Source organism: Lepidochelys olivacea (assembly GCF_965140295.1).
Source record: "Lepidochelys olivacea isolate rLepOli2 genome assembly, chromosome: 2".
In the NCBI taxonomy this organism is placed as follows: Eukaryota; Metazoa; Chordata; order Testudines; family Cheloniidae; genus Lepidochelys; species Lepidochelys olivacea.
The window spans coordinates 37,471,257-37,491,297 of record NC_140412.1 but is presented as its reverse complement, the minus strand read 5'-3'; the positions used below and the strand labels follow the sequence as shown (position 1 = coordinate 37,491,297).

The 20,041-nt window shown below is 39.5% G+C and overlaps 1 protein-coding gene across 2 annotated transcripts in view; it reads left to right on the top strand.

The window, feature by feature from the left end:
* Positions 1-19,058, top strand: part of ATP6V1C1 (ATPase H+ transporting V1 subunit C1) — a 39,712-nt gene extending 20,654 nt beyond the window's left edge. For both annotated transcript variants that reach the window (XM_084621012.1, XM_084621013.1), the window contains exons 5-13: positions 662-756; positions 5,980-6,071; positions 8,216-8,314; positions 10,047-10,115; positions 12,112-12,204; positions 12,290-12,383; positions 13,991-14,088; positions 16,462-16,588; positions 18,277-19,058. In XM_084621012.1, the coding sequence (XP_084477138.1) occupies positions 662-756; positions 5,980-6,071; positions 8,216-8,314; positions 10,047-10,115; positions 12,112-12,204; positions 12,290-12,383; positions 13,991-14,088; positions 16,462-16,588; positions 18,277-18,372 (863 nt within the window). In that variant the 3' untranslated portion in view covers positions 18,373-19,058. The remainder of the gene's footprint in view (positions 1-661; positions 757-5,979; positions 6,072-8,215; positions 8,315-10,046; positions 10,116-12,111; positions 12,205-12,289; positions 12,384-13,990; positions 14,089-16,461; positions 16,589-18,276) is intronic.
* The last annotated feature ends 983 nt before the right edge of the window (positions 19,059-20,041 follow it).

Sequence of the window (20,041 nt, the reverse complement as noted above, 5' to 3'; positions counted from 1 at the left end):
TTAACTGTAAAACAGCTGCATGCGGCTCACAAGCTGCAGTTGGGCCATCCCTGTCATAGGTGGTAGGCAGACATACTGTTTTTGTCTTCATCACTTTGCTGGTTCTCAAGAGATTTCACTGCCATGTTCTCCAGGTTAATATTTCTTCAATTTTAAGGGTCTACAGCAGTCAATATCTGAAGGCAAGAATCTCAATTAATGCACCTATAACATTTTAGCATCAGAAATTCTAATACCATAAGTCTAAGGGTATGTCTACACTGCTCACATTACAGCGCGGCCACGGCAGCGCTGTGATGTGGGCAGTGTAGTCATGCTTTATCACCAGGGGAGAGCTCTCCTGGCGATTTTTAAAAAAACAACCAAAACCGACCGCAAATGAGGGGTGGTAGCTTTATTGCCAAGAGCGTGCTGGTGCTTTTCAGCGCTAAATTTTTTGTCACTTCTGTCACTTTTTCGCACCCCTGAACAACTAAAGTTTTAGCGCTGAAAGTGGCAGTGTAAACACAGCCTTAGTAATAGGGCCAATATATCTGAAAGTCTGCAGTCTTTCTCAGTACCTTCCATGGCATCATAAACAATACTATAGCAAACAAGTAAAGTATTAAAGTCTATTTTCTTTATTACCAAATTTAACACATTCATTCCTTCGCATTTTTAGTTGACTTGGTTACCTATATAATAAGGTTCCAGTGGGATATGGCCAAGTATCCCATCAAACAGTCCCTGAAGAATATTTCAGAAATAATTGCAAAGGTAAGATGACATGTAATTCAAACTACATATATATTGTGTTGCTTTCATCCTTGATACGAGAACTTAGTTTGACAATGATTCTCAATTTTTTCCACTCTGAACTACTTACGAAACGAGAGATTTTCTTAAGGGTCACCTCCTTTCCACCTATCACCAGTTCTGTGACAACTGTAGTATTTGGCTACAGCAAAAAATTCAATATTAACACCATATATAAACAAAACTTGCTTCTGTTTGGCAGGTTCGTTATGTCTTTCGTTTGGTATCTGTGCTCTTTTTTTCTTCCTAAAACAAAATCTGTTCTCTCACCATGTATAATCTCATGGATTTCTGTGGGATTACACAGGTCAGGCCAGATATGACCCCTTGTGTTAAAGCAACAAGAGATTTCAGTATATTTTTCCACTGCGTTAATAGCTCCAGGGTACTTTACGGTTTGTTTCTGTTCTCCTGTGTGGTGTCTGAACTGGCTAATGGTGGAATTTGCACAAAAGAAAATCCAGACAACCATGAAGCAGCTGCACAGGGCACACAGAAGTACCTTCTTTAGTTCAGGTTTCAGAGTAGCAGCCGTGTTAGTCTGTATTCGCAAAAAGAAAAGGAGTACTTGTGGCACCTTAGAGACTAACAAATTAATTTTAGTCTCTAAGGTGCCACAAGTACTCCTTTTCTTCTTTAGTTCAGTTGGTCAAAACTGAGAATCATGGAAGTAGGTTGCAAGTAAAAGGAAGGATCAGTGCTAGAATGCTGACATGTGCTCTGCAATTAGGGTGCATGCCCCAGCTGTTTACAGATTGCATCCTCTGGTTTGAACTTCTTGCTAAGTTTGTTATACCAGTATACACCATGTAGCTGATCCAGACTGTAACTGACACTTAGTTTGATGCAGTGTTATGGAAGACTAAATTCAAGCTGTAGTAACTGTCATTTCTTAAATTAGATAAATAGCTTAAGATCACCTCTTTATCAATAATCATGTTCCTAGGCTTGGTAATTAAACTTTCATATATTTTGTGTCTGCAATACTTTAGTCCTACTGGAAGTATGAAGGCTGACTTCTGGCTTTGATAAAAACTGCATGACCTTAATATTTCTTATGTGAAATGTGTTTGTGTTAAAATGTGAAACTATGTAAGGTCATGAGTTCTTTGTAATCTTGAAGAAAGCAGAAAAAATGAAGAGATTTGTTTTTGGCAATTGATCAGTTGTAAAATGTTCATCCACTCCTAGAATTTAAACTCTGGAAAAAGTTTTACAGTAACTTCACTGGTAGATTTGTGAAAGTCTTATTGAGCTGATACTTGAGGAAATAAGCAGTCTCTGAAATCTGGTTTTGTTTAATAAGTAAGAGAGTATGGAGTACTTGGACAAGTAACAGAAGATTTTGCCACTATATCTTCTCTCATTATTGGTCCTGCAATGGAAATTATCTATAGAAACAATCATAGTTATAGTAATTTATCTGTCCAGAGGTAGAGGATGGAAATCACTTAGAGAACTACACAAACGTAAGTGTAATTTAATTGCATTTCAAAAATAGCTCAAACATAAGCAGGATAGTGTCCTCTGTGATTTTTCTCCCCGCTCCCTCCCAGCCTTGGAAGTTGCTAAAGCTCTTGCCCACCTGCCACAAAACTGTGCACCAGAACCTTACTTTTGATTATTTTTATTTTTTAAAGCCACCTGTTTCTAGCCATTGAGAGTTGCGGAGAACCTGAAATGAACAGTGTAAACTGATAGTGTCATCTGTTTGAGTCTGTAGAGAACCTGAAACAATAGTCCTGAGGGGTGACCAGCCACATTGATCTCAATCCAGGCTCCATGCACTTTGCAATTCTGCAACTGTGCATACCTGGGAATTTTCAAGGTGGCATGAAATTTTGCCATTTTGCTGTAGCCAGGGCCAGACATCTTGTTTCTGTCTGTTGCCTTACCCTTCCAGGACCTGCCTACAGCTGCCTCTTACCGCACAGGAATTGCCATACTACATCACAACATGGTTCATCTAGCCAGTCTCCTGTCTGAGAATGGCCAACACCAGATGTATGAAACCTCACTGTAGGCAGCTGTGGTATAATCTGCCGCACATGAAAGTTTCTTGCTGATTCCTAATAGTTAAAGATTAGCTTAAACCCTGAAGCATGAGGTTTTTAGATCACTTCCAAAATACCTTTTGCATTAAATATAACTCTGGTGGTTCTCGTCTTCCATATTATTGTCCTAAAAAAACTCTGATGCTTTCCCCACAAGGGGGAGTTAATTTCATCACAGTGCATGTTCCCTTCACTGTTCCCTGGAGTCATGGAGCAGGGACTTGAGAAAGAGCCCAAGTCCAACCCGCAGCCAGGGAGCAAAGGAAACAGAAGTGTAGGCTGGCAAACTAGGCAACCTGAAGACCAGTTCAGCAGCTGAGGCCTGGGGAGCCAGTAAGATAAGCAACTGAAGCTGGCTACAAGCTCCCGTGTTCTCTGGCACATAGGGAGAAAAAGGTTCTGAGCTGAGTCCCCCCAGACATAATCCTGGGAGCTGGGACTGGGTCTGGGACACCTGTTGCCAGTAACTAAAAAACCTAACCTTGGAAGCAGTCATGGTAAAAAACACTGAAAAACTCTCTGACAACAATGTAGGCCCAAATAAAGGCACTACCTATTAATAATCAGAAGGGTAGGTGTGTTAGTCTGGATCTGACATGTATCCGATGAACTGGGTATTCACCCATGAAAGCTTATGCTCCAGTACATTTGATAGTCTATAAGGTGCCATAGGACTCTTTGCTGCTCTTGTCTATTAATAAGGCATTCATATATTATTGTGTAATGTATATGTACCTAGATACTTGAGATAGAAGCAGTAGAGGTGGGTTTTAGGTTTAATTATAAGACCAGAGAGGTACACTGTACTAAGTCCTTTGTGTGTGTGTGTGTGTGTATATATATATATATAATATAACTAAACATTTTTAAATCAATATGCTTAACAGGCAGCCAGCATGTAGAGCCTTCCTAAATTCCATGTGATAAAGGAATATCTGTTTTACCATCTCTTTATCGAAGATCATTAAAGGTTCACAGTGACCCCCTAAATCTTAAAGGTGGAGTACAAGTTATACTTGGCTTGAGTAGCCATGGAGGAAGTAGGCAATTCTAAGAGACTAGACTTCTAATTACAGATGTAAATCCTTAATAGAATCTTATAACAAGATGGCTCTGAGATGGGCAGAGAATCTGTCTGTAATGCCAAAGATACCTTATATTTGAAACTAGCATGTAGGCTAATGTAATTGGAAATAATCAGACCCAAAACAGTGAATGAATAAGGGGGGCAAAATAGTCTGGAGGAAAGAAAGAAAGGAGTTAAGACATACCCAATTATCTGTAGCTAATAAAATAAGTCAGGCTCTGATTTTTAATTTTGAAATGCTTTGATTTTTAACCAGCAATAATTACATTGGATGTGGCCCAGTGCAATTTCAGCACAAGCCAAAATATCTCATGGCACTCTTTACTAAATGAAGAAAACTCTCATAAAACATGCTGAAACAGCCCTCCCCCCACCCCACCATTTTAGTTATAACAAACTGCTACAGACCTGCAGCAGAGATAGCTTGGTGTTATGCCAAGATATAAAACAGGACTGAAACTTCCTAAATGGAATTGGCAAGTGGCTTTCTGATGCAAACTTTGCTACATCTTCCCTTCAAAGTATACAATCAGGGAACTGCTTAGTTAAAAAAAAATGGTGTAGTATAAACACGACAATATTTAGAATTGGAACATAGGAATTTTCATACTGGATTTAGACCCAGTGCATCTAGTCCAGTATCTTGTCTGACAGTGTCCAGTGCCATATACTTCAGAGGAAGGTATAAGAAACCATGCAATAGGCAGTGTAATCTGTGTAATCTGCCCCCATTCATGTCTCTTCTTGATACAGACTGGCTTAAACCCTGAAGCATGAAGTTCTATATTGCTTCCTAAAATACTGTTGTTAACTAGTGTAAGTCTGAATCCATGTAAACATCCATTCCCTTTTTGAATCATACTAAATTCTTGGTTTCAGAGTAACAGCCGTGTTAGTCTGTATTCGCAAAAAGAAAAGGAGTACTTGTGGCACCTTAGAAACTAACCAATTTATTTAAGCATAAGCTTTCGTGAGCTACAGCTCACTTCATCAGATGCATACTGTGGAAAGTGTAGAAGATCTCCGATGAAGTGAGCTGTAGCTCACGAAAGCTTATGCTCAAATAAATTGGTTAGTCTCTAAGGTGCCACAAGTACTCCTTTTCTTTTTACTAAATTCTTGGCCTCAGTGACATTCTTTGGCCAAGAAATGGCTTGATAGAAGGAATAATAATATGATTAGAAATCAAGGTCGAGGGAGGAAGTTAAAAGTGTACTTAGTAAATAGCTTAGTGTGTAGTAGTAAAGAGAGAGCCTGCTTTAAAGATTCAAAATCTGTACTCCTTTTGAAGTCTGGAAACTAAACTTGGAGGATCTAATATTAATACAGAGCAACATGTTTGAACTCCCATTAGTGTACAGAAGAGTATATGGAGATATATTGGGTAGGGGATGAAATATGGTCACAATTCACTTTTTTTTTATGATACAAGTGAAGATCATGCATTAGAAAATAGTCTGTTCACTACTGGCAGTTGGTCAGTTCCACTTAAATGGATGAGAGTGTTTTATGGCAGAAGAGTTGTGGTAAACTGTTTCTGCAACTATATTTTGTATAGTGTTTTTTGGACATGTAATGCACTATAGAAGCACAAAGCAAAATGGATGAACAATTTCGATTGTGGGGTCTCTGAAAGTTTCTGGAATAAATTAAATATCTTGTAAAGATAGTTGACATGAAAATACAGATGAAATATTATTTGGTAAGGGGGAGGTGAGTGAAGTGTGCATCACTTCATGACACTTCTGAAAACAAAAACCGCATGTCAGCATAGAACTTGTGGTTCATAAATGGCAAGTTCCAGTCTACATTACTCACTGGATTTCCTTAGAGATGATTGCAGTGTGTTCCCAGTTTTAGAATTGTGTAGCAATACAACTTGTTCAGTGCTTTGTTTTTCCAATTTTGTCAAATTTCTGCTTACAAATAATGAAATCTCTAACTTTTTCTTAGAGACAATTTAAAAAATAATTTGTTTGCTAAATTTATCCTTTTATGAGACTTAAAGTGAACAATTTGATTTTTGAATCTTGTGTTTTAAAGGGAGTAACCCAGATTGATAATGACTTAAAATCAAGAGCATCAGCATATAACAATCTGAAAGGCAACCTTCAGAACTTGGAAAGAAAGAATGCGTAAGTGATCTTAGACCTTGCTAATGCAGCACAGAAAAATGGCAGTTTAACTGCAAAGTGTTGGTAATGTGAATATACTATATTTCGGCTTGGTAGGTTTTTAGAGGTGCCTATGTTTCAGAATTCTGGTGTGTCATGATAATTAGCTTGTTTACGGGGGTGAACAGGCCTAAAATAGTAATTTTTACTTCACTATAGTTATACGCAAACAGTATTCTACTTGAATAATGCTACTAATTACCTGAGCCTGTTGCTATTGGTTTCCTTATAATTTAAGTATCTACCTAAACTTCTCTTGAGGAAGTTTCTCCTTTTATTGTTGCTGTCTGAAGAAATCAATTAATATTGAACTTGATATATTCCTCCAGTAATAGGTGACTTGTCCCCAAAAACCCAGATTAGTTGAGCAATGTAGATACAATGTCTTAAATGGGTAAAGATAAAACGTAATGAAAATAGGGAATCGGAGTAACTTTAAGTAACTGAGGGTAACATTCTGTCCTTCCTCTCTGCGTGTGAAAGGTCCTTAATGTAACCAGACTATGGTGTTTTCTGTGTGGAGGCATGCACTTTGGGAGGGTATGCCCAGTGGCTATATACAAGCCCTAAGGATACATTTTTCAGAAGTGATTTGGGCTCCTAAGTCTCTGATAGTCAATTGTACTTTTGCCTCTTAAAGTCATTTTTTAAAATGGGACTTAAAAACACGTAATTGACTTAGGAACTTTTATCGCAAACCCTCACATATGGATTGGTCAGGAGCAGTGGTGAGCTGGAGCGGTTCTCACTGGTTTGCTAGAACTGGTTGTTAAATTTAGAAGCCCTTTTAGAACCGGTTGTTCCACGAGGGACAACCGGTTCTAAAAGGGCTTCTAAATTTAAGTGGCTAAAAGTGGCACCTTAGGCGCCAACTCCATGGGTCCTCCAGGGCTGGAGCACCCAAGTAGAAAATTTGATGGGTGCAGAGCACCCACTGGCAGCTCCCCGCCCTACTCCCAGCCCCAGCTCACCTCCCCTCCGCCTCCTCCCCCTCCCCTGAATGTGCTGCCCCGCCCTGCTTCTCCACCCCCTGCCCCCAGGCTTCCTGTGAATCAGCTGTTTGCGCGGGAAGCCGGGGCGGGCTGAGAAGCAGGCCGTGGCTTCCTGCTCAGGCCCAGGGAGGCGGAGGTGAGCTGGGGCGCGAGGAGGGCTGCCCGCGCTGCAGACAGGTAAACCCGGGGGTGGGGGGGCTGCAGGGGAACCGCTCCCCGCCCCAGCTCACCTCCGCCACCCTCGGCCTGAGCCTGAGTGGGAAGCCGCCGCCTGCTTCTCAGCCCTCCCAGGCTTTCCGCCAAACAGCTGATTCACGGGAAGCCGGGGGAGGGAGCGGAGAAGCAGGGTGGGGCAGCATGTTCAGGGGAGGAAGCGGAGGTGAGCTGGGGCTGGGGGTAGGGTGGGGAGCTGCCAGTGGGTGCTCTGCATCCACCAAATTTTCCACTTGGGTGCTCCAGCCCCGGAGCACCCAGGGAGTCGGCACCTAAGGCGCCACTTTTGATGTGATCAGTGGGGGAGCGGCCACTCCCCCTGCTCCCCCCCAGCTATGTTCCCCTGCCCCTAGGAGCCAGAGGGACCTGCCGGATGCTTCCTGGGAGCTGCCCCAGGTAAGCACCTCCGGGACTCCCCATGTCACCCCCCGGCGGGTGCCTCTGGCTCTTAGGAGTGGGCACCCACTATGGTGGCCCACGAGACCCTCCTGCCCAGTTCTGGGGGCAGTCAGGGGGCAGGGGTTCTGGGAGGGCGGGGGCATCAAGGAACACGGGGGGGTTGGTTGGGGCAGGAGTCCCGGGGGGGCAGGGGCAGGCAACGACCCCCTCGTGGGGTGAGGAGGGAACCCGTTGTTAAGATTTTGGCAGCTCATCACTGATCAGGAGCCTCAGCTGCTGCCACGCCACATGGGCTATAGTAGTGACAGTGGAACCACTGATAACTCTTATGTTACAAAAACTTCAATTACAGAAAGAGTAGTAAGTGCACTCTGCATACTAGTAATTAGTTCTTAAGTGAAGTACTTTCTAAAATGTTATTAACCAAACACTAGAAGTTATCCAGACCAAGTTTAAGATTTGAACTATACACTTACTATAGCAGTTTTTGTTCCTCTACAGGGGAAGCTTGCTAACTAGAAGTCTGGCTGATATTGTAAAGAAAGAGGACTTTGTACTTGATTCAGAATACTTAATTACATTGGTGGTGGTTGTACCAAAGTAAGTAATCTTGTGGTACCAAACACTGAATACAAATATAACCAAAATGCAAGCAAAAATGTAAGTTTTGTACAATATGTTTTGTTTGAAGTAGGAAAGGAACTGTTTATAGTATGGCTTTTAGACAATTTTGAGATTGAAAACAATGTAGCCCAAACTTTTGGATGCTCACCTGTGGCATAATAAGCCTGTGTGGATATTTTCTCACTGTTGCTATTTTTTGGCTTTATCATAGGGGGTGCTCACTATCCACAAATCCCCTTGGAGAAAATTTGGAATTAGGCCGTTAATGTTTTGTATGGAAAGGTGATTCCCCTTGCTAATGTTACAAAAGTTGTCCATATAAAATAATAAAATCCAAGCAAAATACTGGATGAAAGCCAGGATTTCTTTCCTAATTTTCCTAAAAGAACTAGTCACTGATTTGCCTTGTAATTTCAGTATTAGCTTGTACCACTTAACTTAAGCTTTTTTTTTCATACATTAATTTTAATACATTAAGGTTCTATTTAGTTTCTTTATCCCATCTTCTCAAAGAGCTTGAGCATTGCCTTTAGAATCATGTACAACCTCTAGCAATTTAAGGAATATTCCTTTCAGTAGTCTTGAAATCTCATTAAGTCTTCTAAAGGAATGCTCTGACTGGCATGAGGGTCAAGAGGAATTGTCAGGTACATGCTGAGTACTGTACAGATAACTTTTGAAGTATTAGCTTCAAATTGAAAATCTGCCCCTCTGCCAAAAAGTGCTAACCTAGAAACCCAAATCTTTTTTTAGAGCGAATGGGATGGAACATAGCAGACTGACTATTTCTTGATTCAAAAACTGAGTAAACTCAGGGCATTTTGTTGTGCTGCCTTTACGTCACCAGGCTATCCCTTTGGGGCGGGGAGCAGATGGTGGGCTTCTAATTTACAATATATACACACAACATTACTAAATAGTAGTTCAGTATTCAGTAAGAATTAAGTGTAACACCATAGGAAAGCAATATTATCTATTCTAGTGGTAGTAGCAAGGGAATGAGAGTGAAGACTCATGGATCGTATTTTTCCTTCTGCATTTGACTTGTTTTGACTTTGGGCAGGTTGCATAGGGATGGGTTCCATTCCCATAAACAGGAATAAAACACCCACAAATGCATCATATTAATTTTGAGTGCTGGGGTGCATAATGTCTCTGAAAAGCTGGTTCTTAATCTCTGTACTTACATTTATCCAACTCCTAAAAGGGGTGTAAATATCTCATAGGAGTGTTGAGAGACTTCATTGAACAATGTCCGTCAGACATTTGGAGATCCTCTGAGAGGTGTTAAACATGTAATTATTAACTTCATTGTGTAGCTGTGCCAGATTTAAGAAAAACTTTGCTTTTCACTTTAAAAAATAGCCCACCTTATACAATACACGTGTAAACTTATAAACAATATTTTTAAAAATCAGATACTATTTCTCAATTTCTCTGAGTTCTCATTTCAGAGTGTTTTCTTTGCAATATTTCGTGCCCTGAAAAATAGGACAGGGGACCAAATTCCCTATTTCATATACTTTCTGATGTCCTCCAGTGATAGGAAGGAAACTTGATTAGCAAGAGGAAGAAAGAATTTTGAAATACTCCTGTGGGTATCTTAATATTCAGGGGTTCTCTGCCAGCTTCTTGTGACCCATTTGATTTTTACCATGGTTTTATTGTTGTAGTACTAAACTTGAATTATAACCTATTTATTCTGTAGGTCAAATTACAATGACTGGGTTAAGCAATATGAAACATTATCGGAGATGGTAGTTCCACGATCCAGCAAGTAAGTGGTTTTTTATGATTCAGCTTTTTCCAAAGTAAATCTTTGATTTGCTTGAATTGGGTTTTAATGATGCATAAGAGTACCTCTTCACCCTAAATCTTTGGGACCTTTTATTTGTAATTGGGTTTTAATTGCTGATTAGTAATTGATTATAAAGTCATTACCTATGTTCTTATTAAATAATTCATCTGAATTCAACTCCAAGTACAATATTCTAAACTTTAAGATTCTCTCTAAATTCTGTAGTTCACAAAGGTGTCAGTCAGCCCCAGTGTTTATAAGGCATGGACCGAAGAATTGAAGCAGGAAAATTAAACTAGTCTAGATGTGCTGCTTTAGTCCTGGGCCCCAGTGTCTTATTTTAAAAAACAACAACAAAACCCCCCTCTACAAAACAATGCTTGATAGTGGTAACTGTGTTGCCATTACTAGAAGGGCTAGAAACAAATAAGTTATATCACTGGAAACCTGATGCAGATGGTTCTGGGCAGGGGATAGGATGGAGATGTGGAGATGAGTAATGTATGTTTTGGCACTCTATAACCATGGAGGTCAGCACATTACCTAGAAAAAATGTGTGAGGAGGCACACACGTGTGCCTCTGTGTGATGGTGTGGAGGTGACTATTGTGTAGTGTTTTGGGGGTGGTGCAGAGAAACAGGATGGATCTGTGTAAGTGCAAATCCTTGATGGGAGTGGAGAGTGTGGGTGTTGGATTGGGTTTTTTTGGTGGGGAGAATATTTGGGAACATGCCAGAGGATTGGCTAGGGGAAATCCAGTGAACTTTACTATTTAAAAAAAAAAAAAATCATGCAGGAAGGGGGAATGGGCAAATGCATTTTCCTTTGTCTGCAAGTCATATTAAGCAACACTGGATTTTTAAGAGTGCCTAGATATGTGGTAAAAACATGATCCTTTCCCTTAAGAGCTTACAATGTAAATTTAACACAACAAATGTTCGTAAAGACAAATGTGATAGCAGTAGTGGGAGAGAGAACAAGGGCAACTGTAATATAACGTGGTAACTCGAGCACATGCAAGCTTGATGCCTAACTTCCAGTCCTTTCTGTTTTGTTACTATTCTTGCCCCTATCTTACTTGGAGATAGAAATGATTTTTTTAGAGGGATTTGAATGTGGCAAGGGAGATGGCTAGGCAAACAGTGTGTTCCAAGTGTTAAAAGCATTATAATTACTGAGGCAAAATTGTCATTTTCTATTTGAGGCATCATTTTTTAGTAGTTTCCTCGTAGATTATTTTGATAATTATGTATATTGCACACTTTGCTCTTAGATGGGTGGGTGGTGTAAATCAGGTGGGTTGGATGATGGATTTCATGGCAGTGGGGAACAAGCTAGATCCCTTTAATTGTTCGCTACAGACATTTTAGCATTTGGGCTTTTAGAAAGATTAACTTTTGTGAGAAAAGCCACATTGTATTGGGACGTTAGCTGGACTTCTTTAGAGAACTCCCTTTCCAAGATGGCTAACGCAGCGCTATGCCACCCAATCACCTACTCTTAGTTCACTGCTACCTCAACTCCTGTCTCTCCATACTTGCACCCATTTCCTTTCACCTGAAAGACACCAAAATAAATGTAACTACTGAAAAGTCTCATGACTATGTACATTGAAATGAAATCAACTCAAGTTCATTTCCAATAAAATATGGCTTTAAATTGAAGAAATATCTGGTTTAGCGCAGCTAACAGTTTTACTCCAGAAAGCATGTGAATGTAAAATGTAAACAGTTCCTCTCTTGCTCAAGGATGACAAAGGCACATGTTTGAGCTACAATTACTATTCTCTAATGTAGTTAAACTCTGGAAATTAAGTATTCTGGGTGTGGTAGGGTTGTTCTAGAACCATTCATAAGCAACTAATTTGATCTTACTAGTTCTGAGTGACCACAGACTAGAATTTTGATTGTGATGCTTCAGCCCCATAAAGGTTCTAAACCTGCGAATTGTAACACTTTTTTTTTTTCCTTTACAGTGTTCTTTCTGAGGACCAAGATAGTTACCTGTGTAATGTCACCTTGTTCAGGAAGGCAGTGGATGACTTCAGACACAAAGCCAGGGAATACAAGTAAGATCACTTCTTCAGATTGATTTCCTATTTAAGAGTACTCTACACAGCCACTTGCAGTGTTCTTGTTCCTCTCCAAATGTAGGTTTATGGTCCGTGATTTCCAGTATAATGAAGAAGAGATGAAAGCAGACAAAGAAGAAATGAACAGGCTATCTACTGACAAAAAAAAACAGTTTGTAAGTTGGCATAAACTAAATATTATTTTGGACAGAAATTACTATAACTGAGCATTTAGGCATGAAAAGGTCACTGTTGCAATCATCCTCCAACTACAAAGCTCACAACAAGAGTCCTTTTCTCTGTTATATCTGTTTTTGGTTTGAGACATAATGCTCAGAGATGATAATCCTTGAGATAAGGGTATACTCAGTTGCATGTGAACTGTTGAATGGCTTTTTGATATTGAATAAACTCACCAAAATGGTAACTCAGTCCCAAAAGGACTTGGATAATATGTAAGTTGTTTCCATTACACTCATGCTTGAAATATGGTGGATCCTGGCTATGAACACCAGTTAAAGGCATTGTAGCTTGCCTGAAAACATTACAGATAGTAGCTCCTAGCATTACAAAGTCTTCTATAAAATATACAACTATGTCTCTAGTCCAAAAACACTGTTAGAAAGACTATGGTGTCCAAGCAGAAAGCTAAAACTCAATTCTCTCCTTTTAAGTAGAAGAAAAAACACACATTAAGTTGTCCTCCTTCAGTGGTACAATATACTTAGCCAGATCCTTAGCTCTGGCTAAGGTAAATGAGGATGGGGGTTGAAGTGATGCTCTCTGTGTTCCCCTGATCTTGGGGCTGCTGTGTAGTGGGTCAGCCTAACCAAATGCTAGGCAGACAGGCTCAAGAGCCACAAGTGGCTCTTTAATGTGTCTCCTGTGGCTCTTTAAAGCACATATTTAAACACTGTGTGATTTAGTTTTTACTTGATCTAAGTTATTAACCAATCCGGTTGCTTTTTTACTGTTAATTGTAGTTGATAAGATGATGATAATTGGTCAATTATTTTGCTGTGAGAATTGTGTGTGTGTGTGTGTATATATATATATATAAAAAAATATAAAACACTATGAATATATAGCGCTATAGTAAATTAAACAATGAATTCGCACTACTGTTTCTCTTTTCAATAATGTTGATTGCTAGTTTGGTTCCTAAACCACTGAAGTCTCAGTATCACTGATCTAACCTGTGCCTGCTGCCAGCAGACCTAAGGGGCCATTATGGCTCTAGGCATTCCCAGTGCACAAGAGCCCTGTCCACATCTCCTATACCAGCAGCTAAGAGGAGTGACGTTGATTCTCTGTGGGGACTCTATCCTGTCCAGGGATCTCCCTATGCAAAGAAGATCTTAACAGTATGGTTTCTGGGTTTAGGGCTGCTTCATACCGTTGGAGTGGAGCAAAGTAGATGAGGCATGACTCAGGATTGTTGCCCTAATTTTCAGAGTTAACAGATTTCTATGGGCTAAAAGTACAGTAGCAGAGTGATTATGAACTTCACTAATAGATATTTGGCTATTCTTAAAGTCCAGAGTAGTCTCAGTAAACCCAAGTGCAGTTTTCATATGAGATTCCTACTGTAATTTCTCTATACTAAAACATTTTGGAGTTAGCTGTCCAGCATCGCCTATTCCATCCATCCATTTTCTGTCTGTAGTAATACCATTTTTAACACTGAGTATCTGTTTAAACAAATTTTAATAAGGCTGAATCTTTATTGATGCTTGTGAATAACTTCCTGTCTCTTGTCCCCTCTCTCCTCCCCCTCTAACAGGGACCTCTGGTTCGGTGGCTGAAAGTGAATTTCAGTGAAGCATTCATTGCATGGATTCATGTGAAAGCATTACGAGTTTTTGTTGAATCTGTTCTAAGGTAAATAGATCTGGAGCTGAGTGTCACTGTTTTTCCTAGACTTTAAAAAACCTATCTGGAGCGACATGTAGATAACTGAGGATCTTAATCCATGCACCATCTGGCTCAGCTCATTCTGTAGTGTTCTTGGAGGTGCTCTTGCCTTACTCCTTTAAGCATCTTGGGCTTTCTGTATATTAGAGCAAGAGGTCCTCACTGACTGTTAATGGTTTGCTTTAATTGAATGGCTTGTAGAAGAAAACTTTCTAGACTTAGAAATGCAAGCAATAAATAAAGTGATCTATTCAAGATACAGTAATTCCTCACTTAAAGTCGTCCCGGTTAATGTTGTTTCGTTGCTGATCAGTTAGGGAACATGCTCTTTTAAAGTTTCGCAATGCTCCCTTATAACATTGTTTGGCAGCCACCTGCTTTGTCCACTGCTTGCAGGAAGAGCAGCCCGTTGGAGCTAGCTGGTGGGGGCTTGGCACCAGGGTGGACCAGCAGCCTCCCTATCAGCTCCCCGTTCCCCTAAGTTCCCTGTGTGGCAGCCACCCAGCAGTGGGGGAAGGGAAAGCTGAACTGCCAGCAGCTTTCCCTCCCCCCACTGCCATGTGCTGCTCCTGCCTTCTGCCTTGGAGCTGCTCCTGGGAGCCTCCTGCTTGCTGTACGGGGGGGGGTGAAGAGTGGGGAGCTAATGTCAGGGTGTTCCCCTCCCCCCTGCTCCTGGCCCCCGCTTACCCCATCTCCATAGAGCAGTGGGGGACATAACAGGGCTCAGGATGGAGGGAGCTTGCTGGCAGCAGCTGCTGTCTCAACTTGCAGATCTACTTAAAAAGGCAATGTACTTAGAGTGGGGTCAGCGTACTTAAAGGGGCGATGCGCCTCTCTCTCACACACACGCACACACACACGGTGTGTGTCTCTGTCACTGTCTGCCATGCCTCTCTCCATCTGCACTGCCTTGTAGCTTGTGAGGCTACATTAACAACAATGTGTTAACCCTTCAGGGCTCAGCCGAGTGCTAGTTCATCATTTAGCAGAAAGGCATTCCCTGGGAAATATTCCACCCTCTCACTTCACCACCTCAACCAAGCTTCACAATCATTGCTGTGTATAGTATTAAATTGTTTGTTTAAAACTTATACTTCGTGTGTGTGTGTGTGTGTGTGTATATATATATATATAAAAAATATAGTCTTGTCTGGTGAAAAAAATTTCCCTGGAACCTAACACGCCCCCCCATTTACATTAATTCTTAAGGGGAAATTGGATTCACTTAACATCATTTTGCTTAAAGTCGCATTTTTCAGGAACATAACTACAACGTTAAGCGAGGAGTTACTGTACACAGAAGACAAAGCACTCAGTAATATTATTAGGTAAACACAGTTTAATACAAAATTGCTCAGGCTTTGAGGCATACAAAGCAACCCAAGACTCTGCGTAGCAGTAACCACTAGATTTATTTTTTCCCCAGCATGTGGCTTTACTATTTGCTCATGCTTTGCTTTTCTCTTGTTCATAAGTGAACAGGAAGCATAGCTAATAAGTTGATTAAAATAACTGGATGAATTCTGCGAAGAAGGCGGATTGTTAGGATAGCAACATCTGGTTCTCAGTTGAAGTTTGCAGCTTTCTAATTTGGACAGTTACTGAAACCTTCTTGATACTACATTTACAATAACGGAACAGTGTAAAAAATAGAATGAGGTAGGTGAAGGAGCAGTGTTGAAAGAATGGTAGGGATTGATAATAGAATCTTAAATTAATTTGATAGGTCTTTTCCACAGCTAGCCCATCCCACAACTATGCAGACTTATTACCTTGGGAGACAATGTGGGTAAGGAAAGTAAGATGAGAATGTAAGTGTTGAAGATGAATATGCACCTAGAGAAGTTAAAAGGTGGTTGTGAGAAGGGATTGATAAGAAAGGGGGCTAGCCTTTCCACACAAATGAGATCTTTCAACCTAGGTAAATTATTTTGTTGCAACCCCAAGACTTAGAAGTAAGCTAATTGAAGTCTTCAAAACTTAAAATAATAATAATAAAGTGGGGGATGAAGCTTGGTAAGAATGAATATGGGAGTTCAATACTGACCATGGAAGGAATAAAAAAACAGGTGTCTAAATATTAGATATCTCCTCTTCTTTAACATGAAATAAAATTCTTTTCCAAAGTTCTCAATATGATGAAACAGTAATAACAATATGGTCTTCCCAAAATTAAAAAAATAAGCAGATGTTTTATTCTCAGGAACCAGAAACCTTTAGCAAGGTCTCTTCTCCCTAAAAAGTGATATAGCACTGTTTGAAGTAAGAATGAATAAACTCTTAAGCCACTTTAAAAAAATCTCATTAGCATCTGTCACAGCTTTCTGCTTGCTCCCTCAGGTATGGTTTGCCAGTTAATTTCCAGGCAATGCTCCTTCAACCCAATAAGAAAACAATGAAGAAACTGAGAGAGGTTTTGAATGATTTATACAAACACCTTGATAGCAGTGCAGCAGCTATCATTGATGTAAGTAACTTGTGTAATTTCTATAACTAGTGTTTATGGTGTCCAGTTGCCACCCACGTTCAACCCTACATTGATTAGTCTTTTCTTAAAATGAAGTGGGAATGGTCTGCCTCACTGTACAGTGTTAATCCTCTGAAAGGAATTGCTCCATGAGAAAGAAAGAGACTCAGGCTTCTAGGCTCTTCTGGATGCTGTTTAACAAGAAATATGCTCCATGGATTGTCTTGGGGCAGGTCACAAAAGGTTTCAGGAGCTGTTTTGTTTGTTTAAAGCTCATCCTCTCCGTTAAGTACAACCGTTCCTCATTGCTCTCCTCTACTGCAGAGGCCATTTTTTCTTATTGGAATTAATTCAGTGGAGTTCTCCAGACGCCTTGTGCATGGGTTTTTGCAAAGGAGGAAGTACTCAATTTACAACCAAGTCATCTGAAGAGCTGTTTCTGTGTTCTTGGGGATTGCTGTGGGTCCAACAGACACTGTACAATTTTTAAAGCACCTTTCCATGGCCAATGTACCATGGTTGCACAGTAAGAAGAAAATAGAACTTTAAGTCAAATGGATTGAGAAAAATGCCTTCAGTCAAGTTTAAACTTAGTTTAGAATTCATCTCTAGGCATTTCATAACTTTTAAGCACAAATAATACAGGAGATAGTATTTGCCATCTCCAATCTGAGGGATTGCTTCTGTTTATTAAAAACAAGAAAAGCATACTTTTACTTGGCAGTTTCAGCAGAGATGCGAAGGAGTGAATGGACATGAATTCAGAATTACCCTTTCCACCTCTAGAGGTCCTCAGTGCAAGGAAAGCTTGCACTGCTGCTGCCAATACTATACTTGTTCTGTGTCTAGATAAAACTTCAGTGTCCATAGCTGTTACCTTTCATGAGCATTTGACCTTAAAACAAGCCAATGTCTTCAGAGCAAAATGCAGGTGAAATGTGGAGTCCAGCCAAATAATCATGAAGGTTCCTTCTGAAAATGTTTCAAAAATTCTTTTAATGTAAGAAGTCAATGTTGATCAGAAATAGGGAATGAAAAATCATATTTAATCCTGCGGACTAATGTTCAAACTTTTGGATCAGCTGAATTGTCCTCCAGTACAATTTTTAAATTTGCATAAATATTAAATACAATAGTTTAATGAAATAGGGATGTAAATAAACAAATCTAAATTTCATTTATACTGATTCTTCAGGGTCTCCTTTAGATTTCCACACTTGAAAATAGTTAGACAAAACTGCATTACTTAAATGTTGTTATGTAAAGGAAAATCCTTTAATACAAACTATTGTAGAGGAGTAGCAGTAACGCATGTGATTTGCTGAAGATTGTATTAAGCTAAGAAACTGAAAAAAAGAAACAAGTAACTACATTTTTGCTCCATATAGTTATATTATGGTAACAAAGCCAAATGTCATTTCATATGAAAATATGGCATGTATTACTGATGCTAACCTACCAATATTTTGTGAGGAAGGATCTTTTTTCCTCTATTCATCTTACTCCATTTTGAGAAGCCTGATGGCATATTATCCTCTTCTTCCCTTAACGTTTACATTACCAGACAAAACATGGCATGACTTTTGTGCATCTTAAATGTTTGACTATGTCATGTAATCTCCTGAATGGGATACTGACAAATTATATTGTAAAATGTTTAGTAATTTTTTTAAAAAACTTTTTCACAGGCAACTATGGATATTCCAGGCTTAAACCTCAGTCAACAGGAGTACTACCCATATGTGTATTACAAGATTGATTGCAATTTGCTGGACTTCAAGTAAACCTTTTCTTATCCTGACAATCCTCTGATAGTGTTGGTGTAAACAAACAGAAGTGAGGTTGAAGTACAATGATACTTTTAACTCTGTTAATCCTATGCTTGCTTCTTACTCCCTTTACTTAGGTGAATTTTCCCCATGGTGGTCCATCTCTTGGCATTTTCTTTTAAAGAAAAATGTAGGTATTACTGCTTTTAATCAATCAAGTCTGTAAATGTATATTGAGAGAATGAAAGTATTTATAAACAGTCATTTATTTAAAGAAAAGGATAATTCCTCTTTCATATGGTGATTGCATTAATTTCATTTACCATTGTTCATAAAGACCTTGTTTACAAAGGAAGATAGTGTAAACATGCCATTTTGTTCTCTGTATTTAGTAGATACAGATGTTAACGTTGTTGAATTGTGATGTAAAGTATGTGAGATTGATATACAGTCTGTGCTTTCAGAATATTTTAAATTATAATCCATAAGCACTGTCGGAGAAAATAAAAATACCTGTGCAAATGTATGGTCTGTCTTATTCTGATGCATAGAACTGTAAAAATCTCCAGCCAAACATGAATACAGGTAATGTAAAGATGTGATATATGCTGTATCTGACCATATAAAAATGAAGTTTTCAGTTTAACATAAATATTTGATGCGAGGTAAACTAAAATAAACATCTGCATTGTTGTGAGAAATACTGGAGCAGATTTTATTTCTATAATTTAAAGTTCCATGTGTGAATATACGTACACAACTTCTCTTAAGGAGACAGTCATGGCCTTACTCTCTGGAGGAGTGGGAGAGAGATAGGCTTCTTACGCCCTGGGCCTAGTCAGTATTTCTACTTATATATATGTATTACTCTGTTTTCACTTATTTGCAACGGTGGCTACTCTTTTATAACGTAGCATGCAAAATTCTAGAGAAAGAGCTGCTACTTACCCTATATCCTCATCACACAAGACAGCATCCTTTTAATTCTTGTCGGAAAGAGTTTATTAACATTTCTAGTAACTGTTCTCAAGACATTTGCATTTGAAACTGTATCTTCACTCACTACTTCAACACTGATGGATTCCAAGTACTGGATTTATAACACTTAAGCTTATTGTAGTCATCCGGACAAGTCCTGAGCTTTGAAATAATGTTTGGTAAATCAGTGCCTCTCTGGAGTGTTGTAGTCTTTTGGAACTGTTTCCCCCTAGTCAGTTGTTTCCCCTGTAATCGGGATCTAAGCAATGTTGAAAGGCTCAAGGAAGATCAGTAGTGTGACTTCTAATTGCTTAGTATAAACACTCTTGCAGGCATATGTCTGACAGACTTGGCAGCAGCTTTCATTGAAACTCCCGGCCCATTTAAAGGAAGGACGTGCTTGTGTATAAGAACTTAGAAGGAGTTCTGAGCTAAAGTAGCAAAACTCCAAAACAAAATCATTCATAGATTCTAAGCCCAGAAGGGACTATTGTGGTCCAGTTTGAACTCCTGTATGGTGCAGACCAGAAAACTTCCCCCCAAAATAATTCCTAGAGCAGATCTTTTAGAAAAACATCCAATCTTGATTTTAAAATTGCCAGTGATAGAGACTCCATCACTTAGTAAATTGTTCCAATGACTAATTACTCTCATCATTTAAAAACTTATGGCTTATTTCCAGTCTGAATTTGTCTAGCTTCAACTT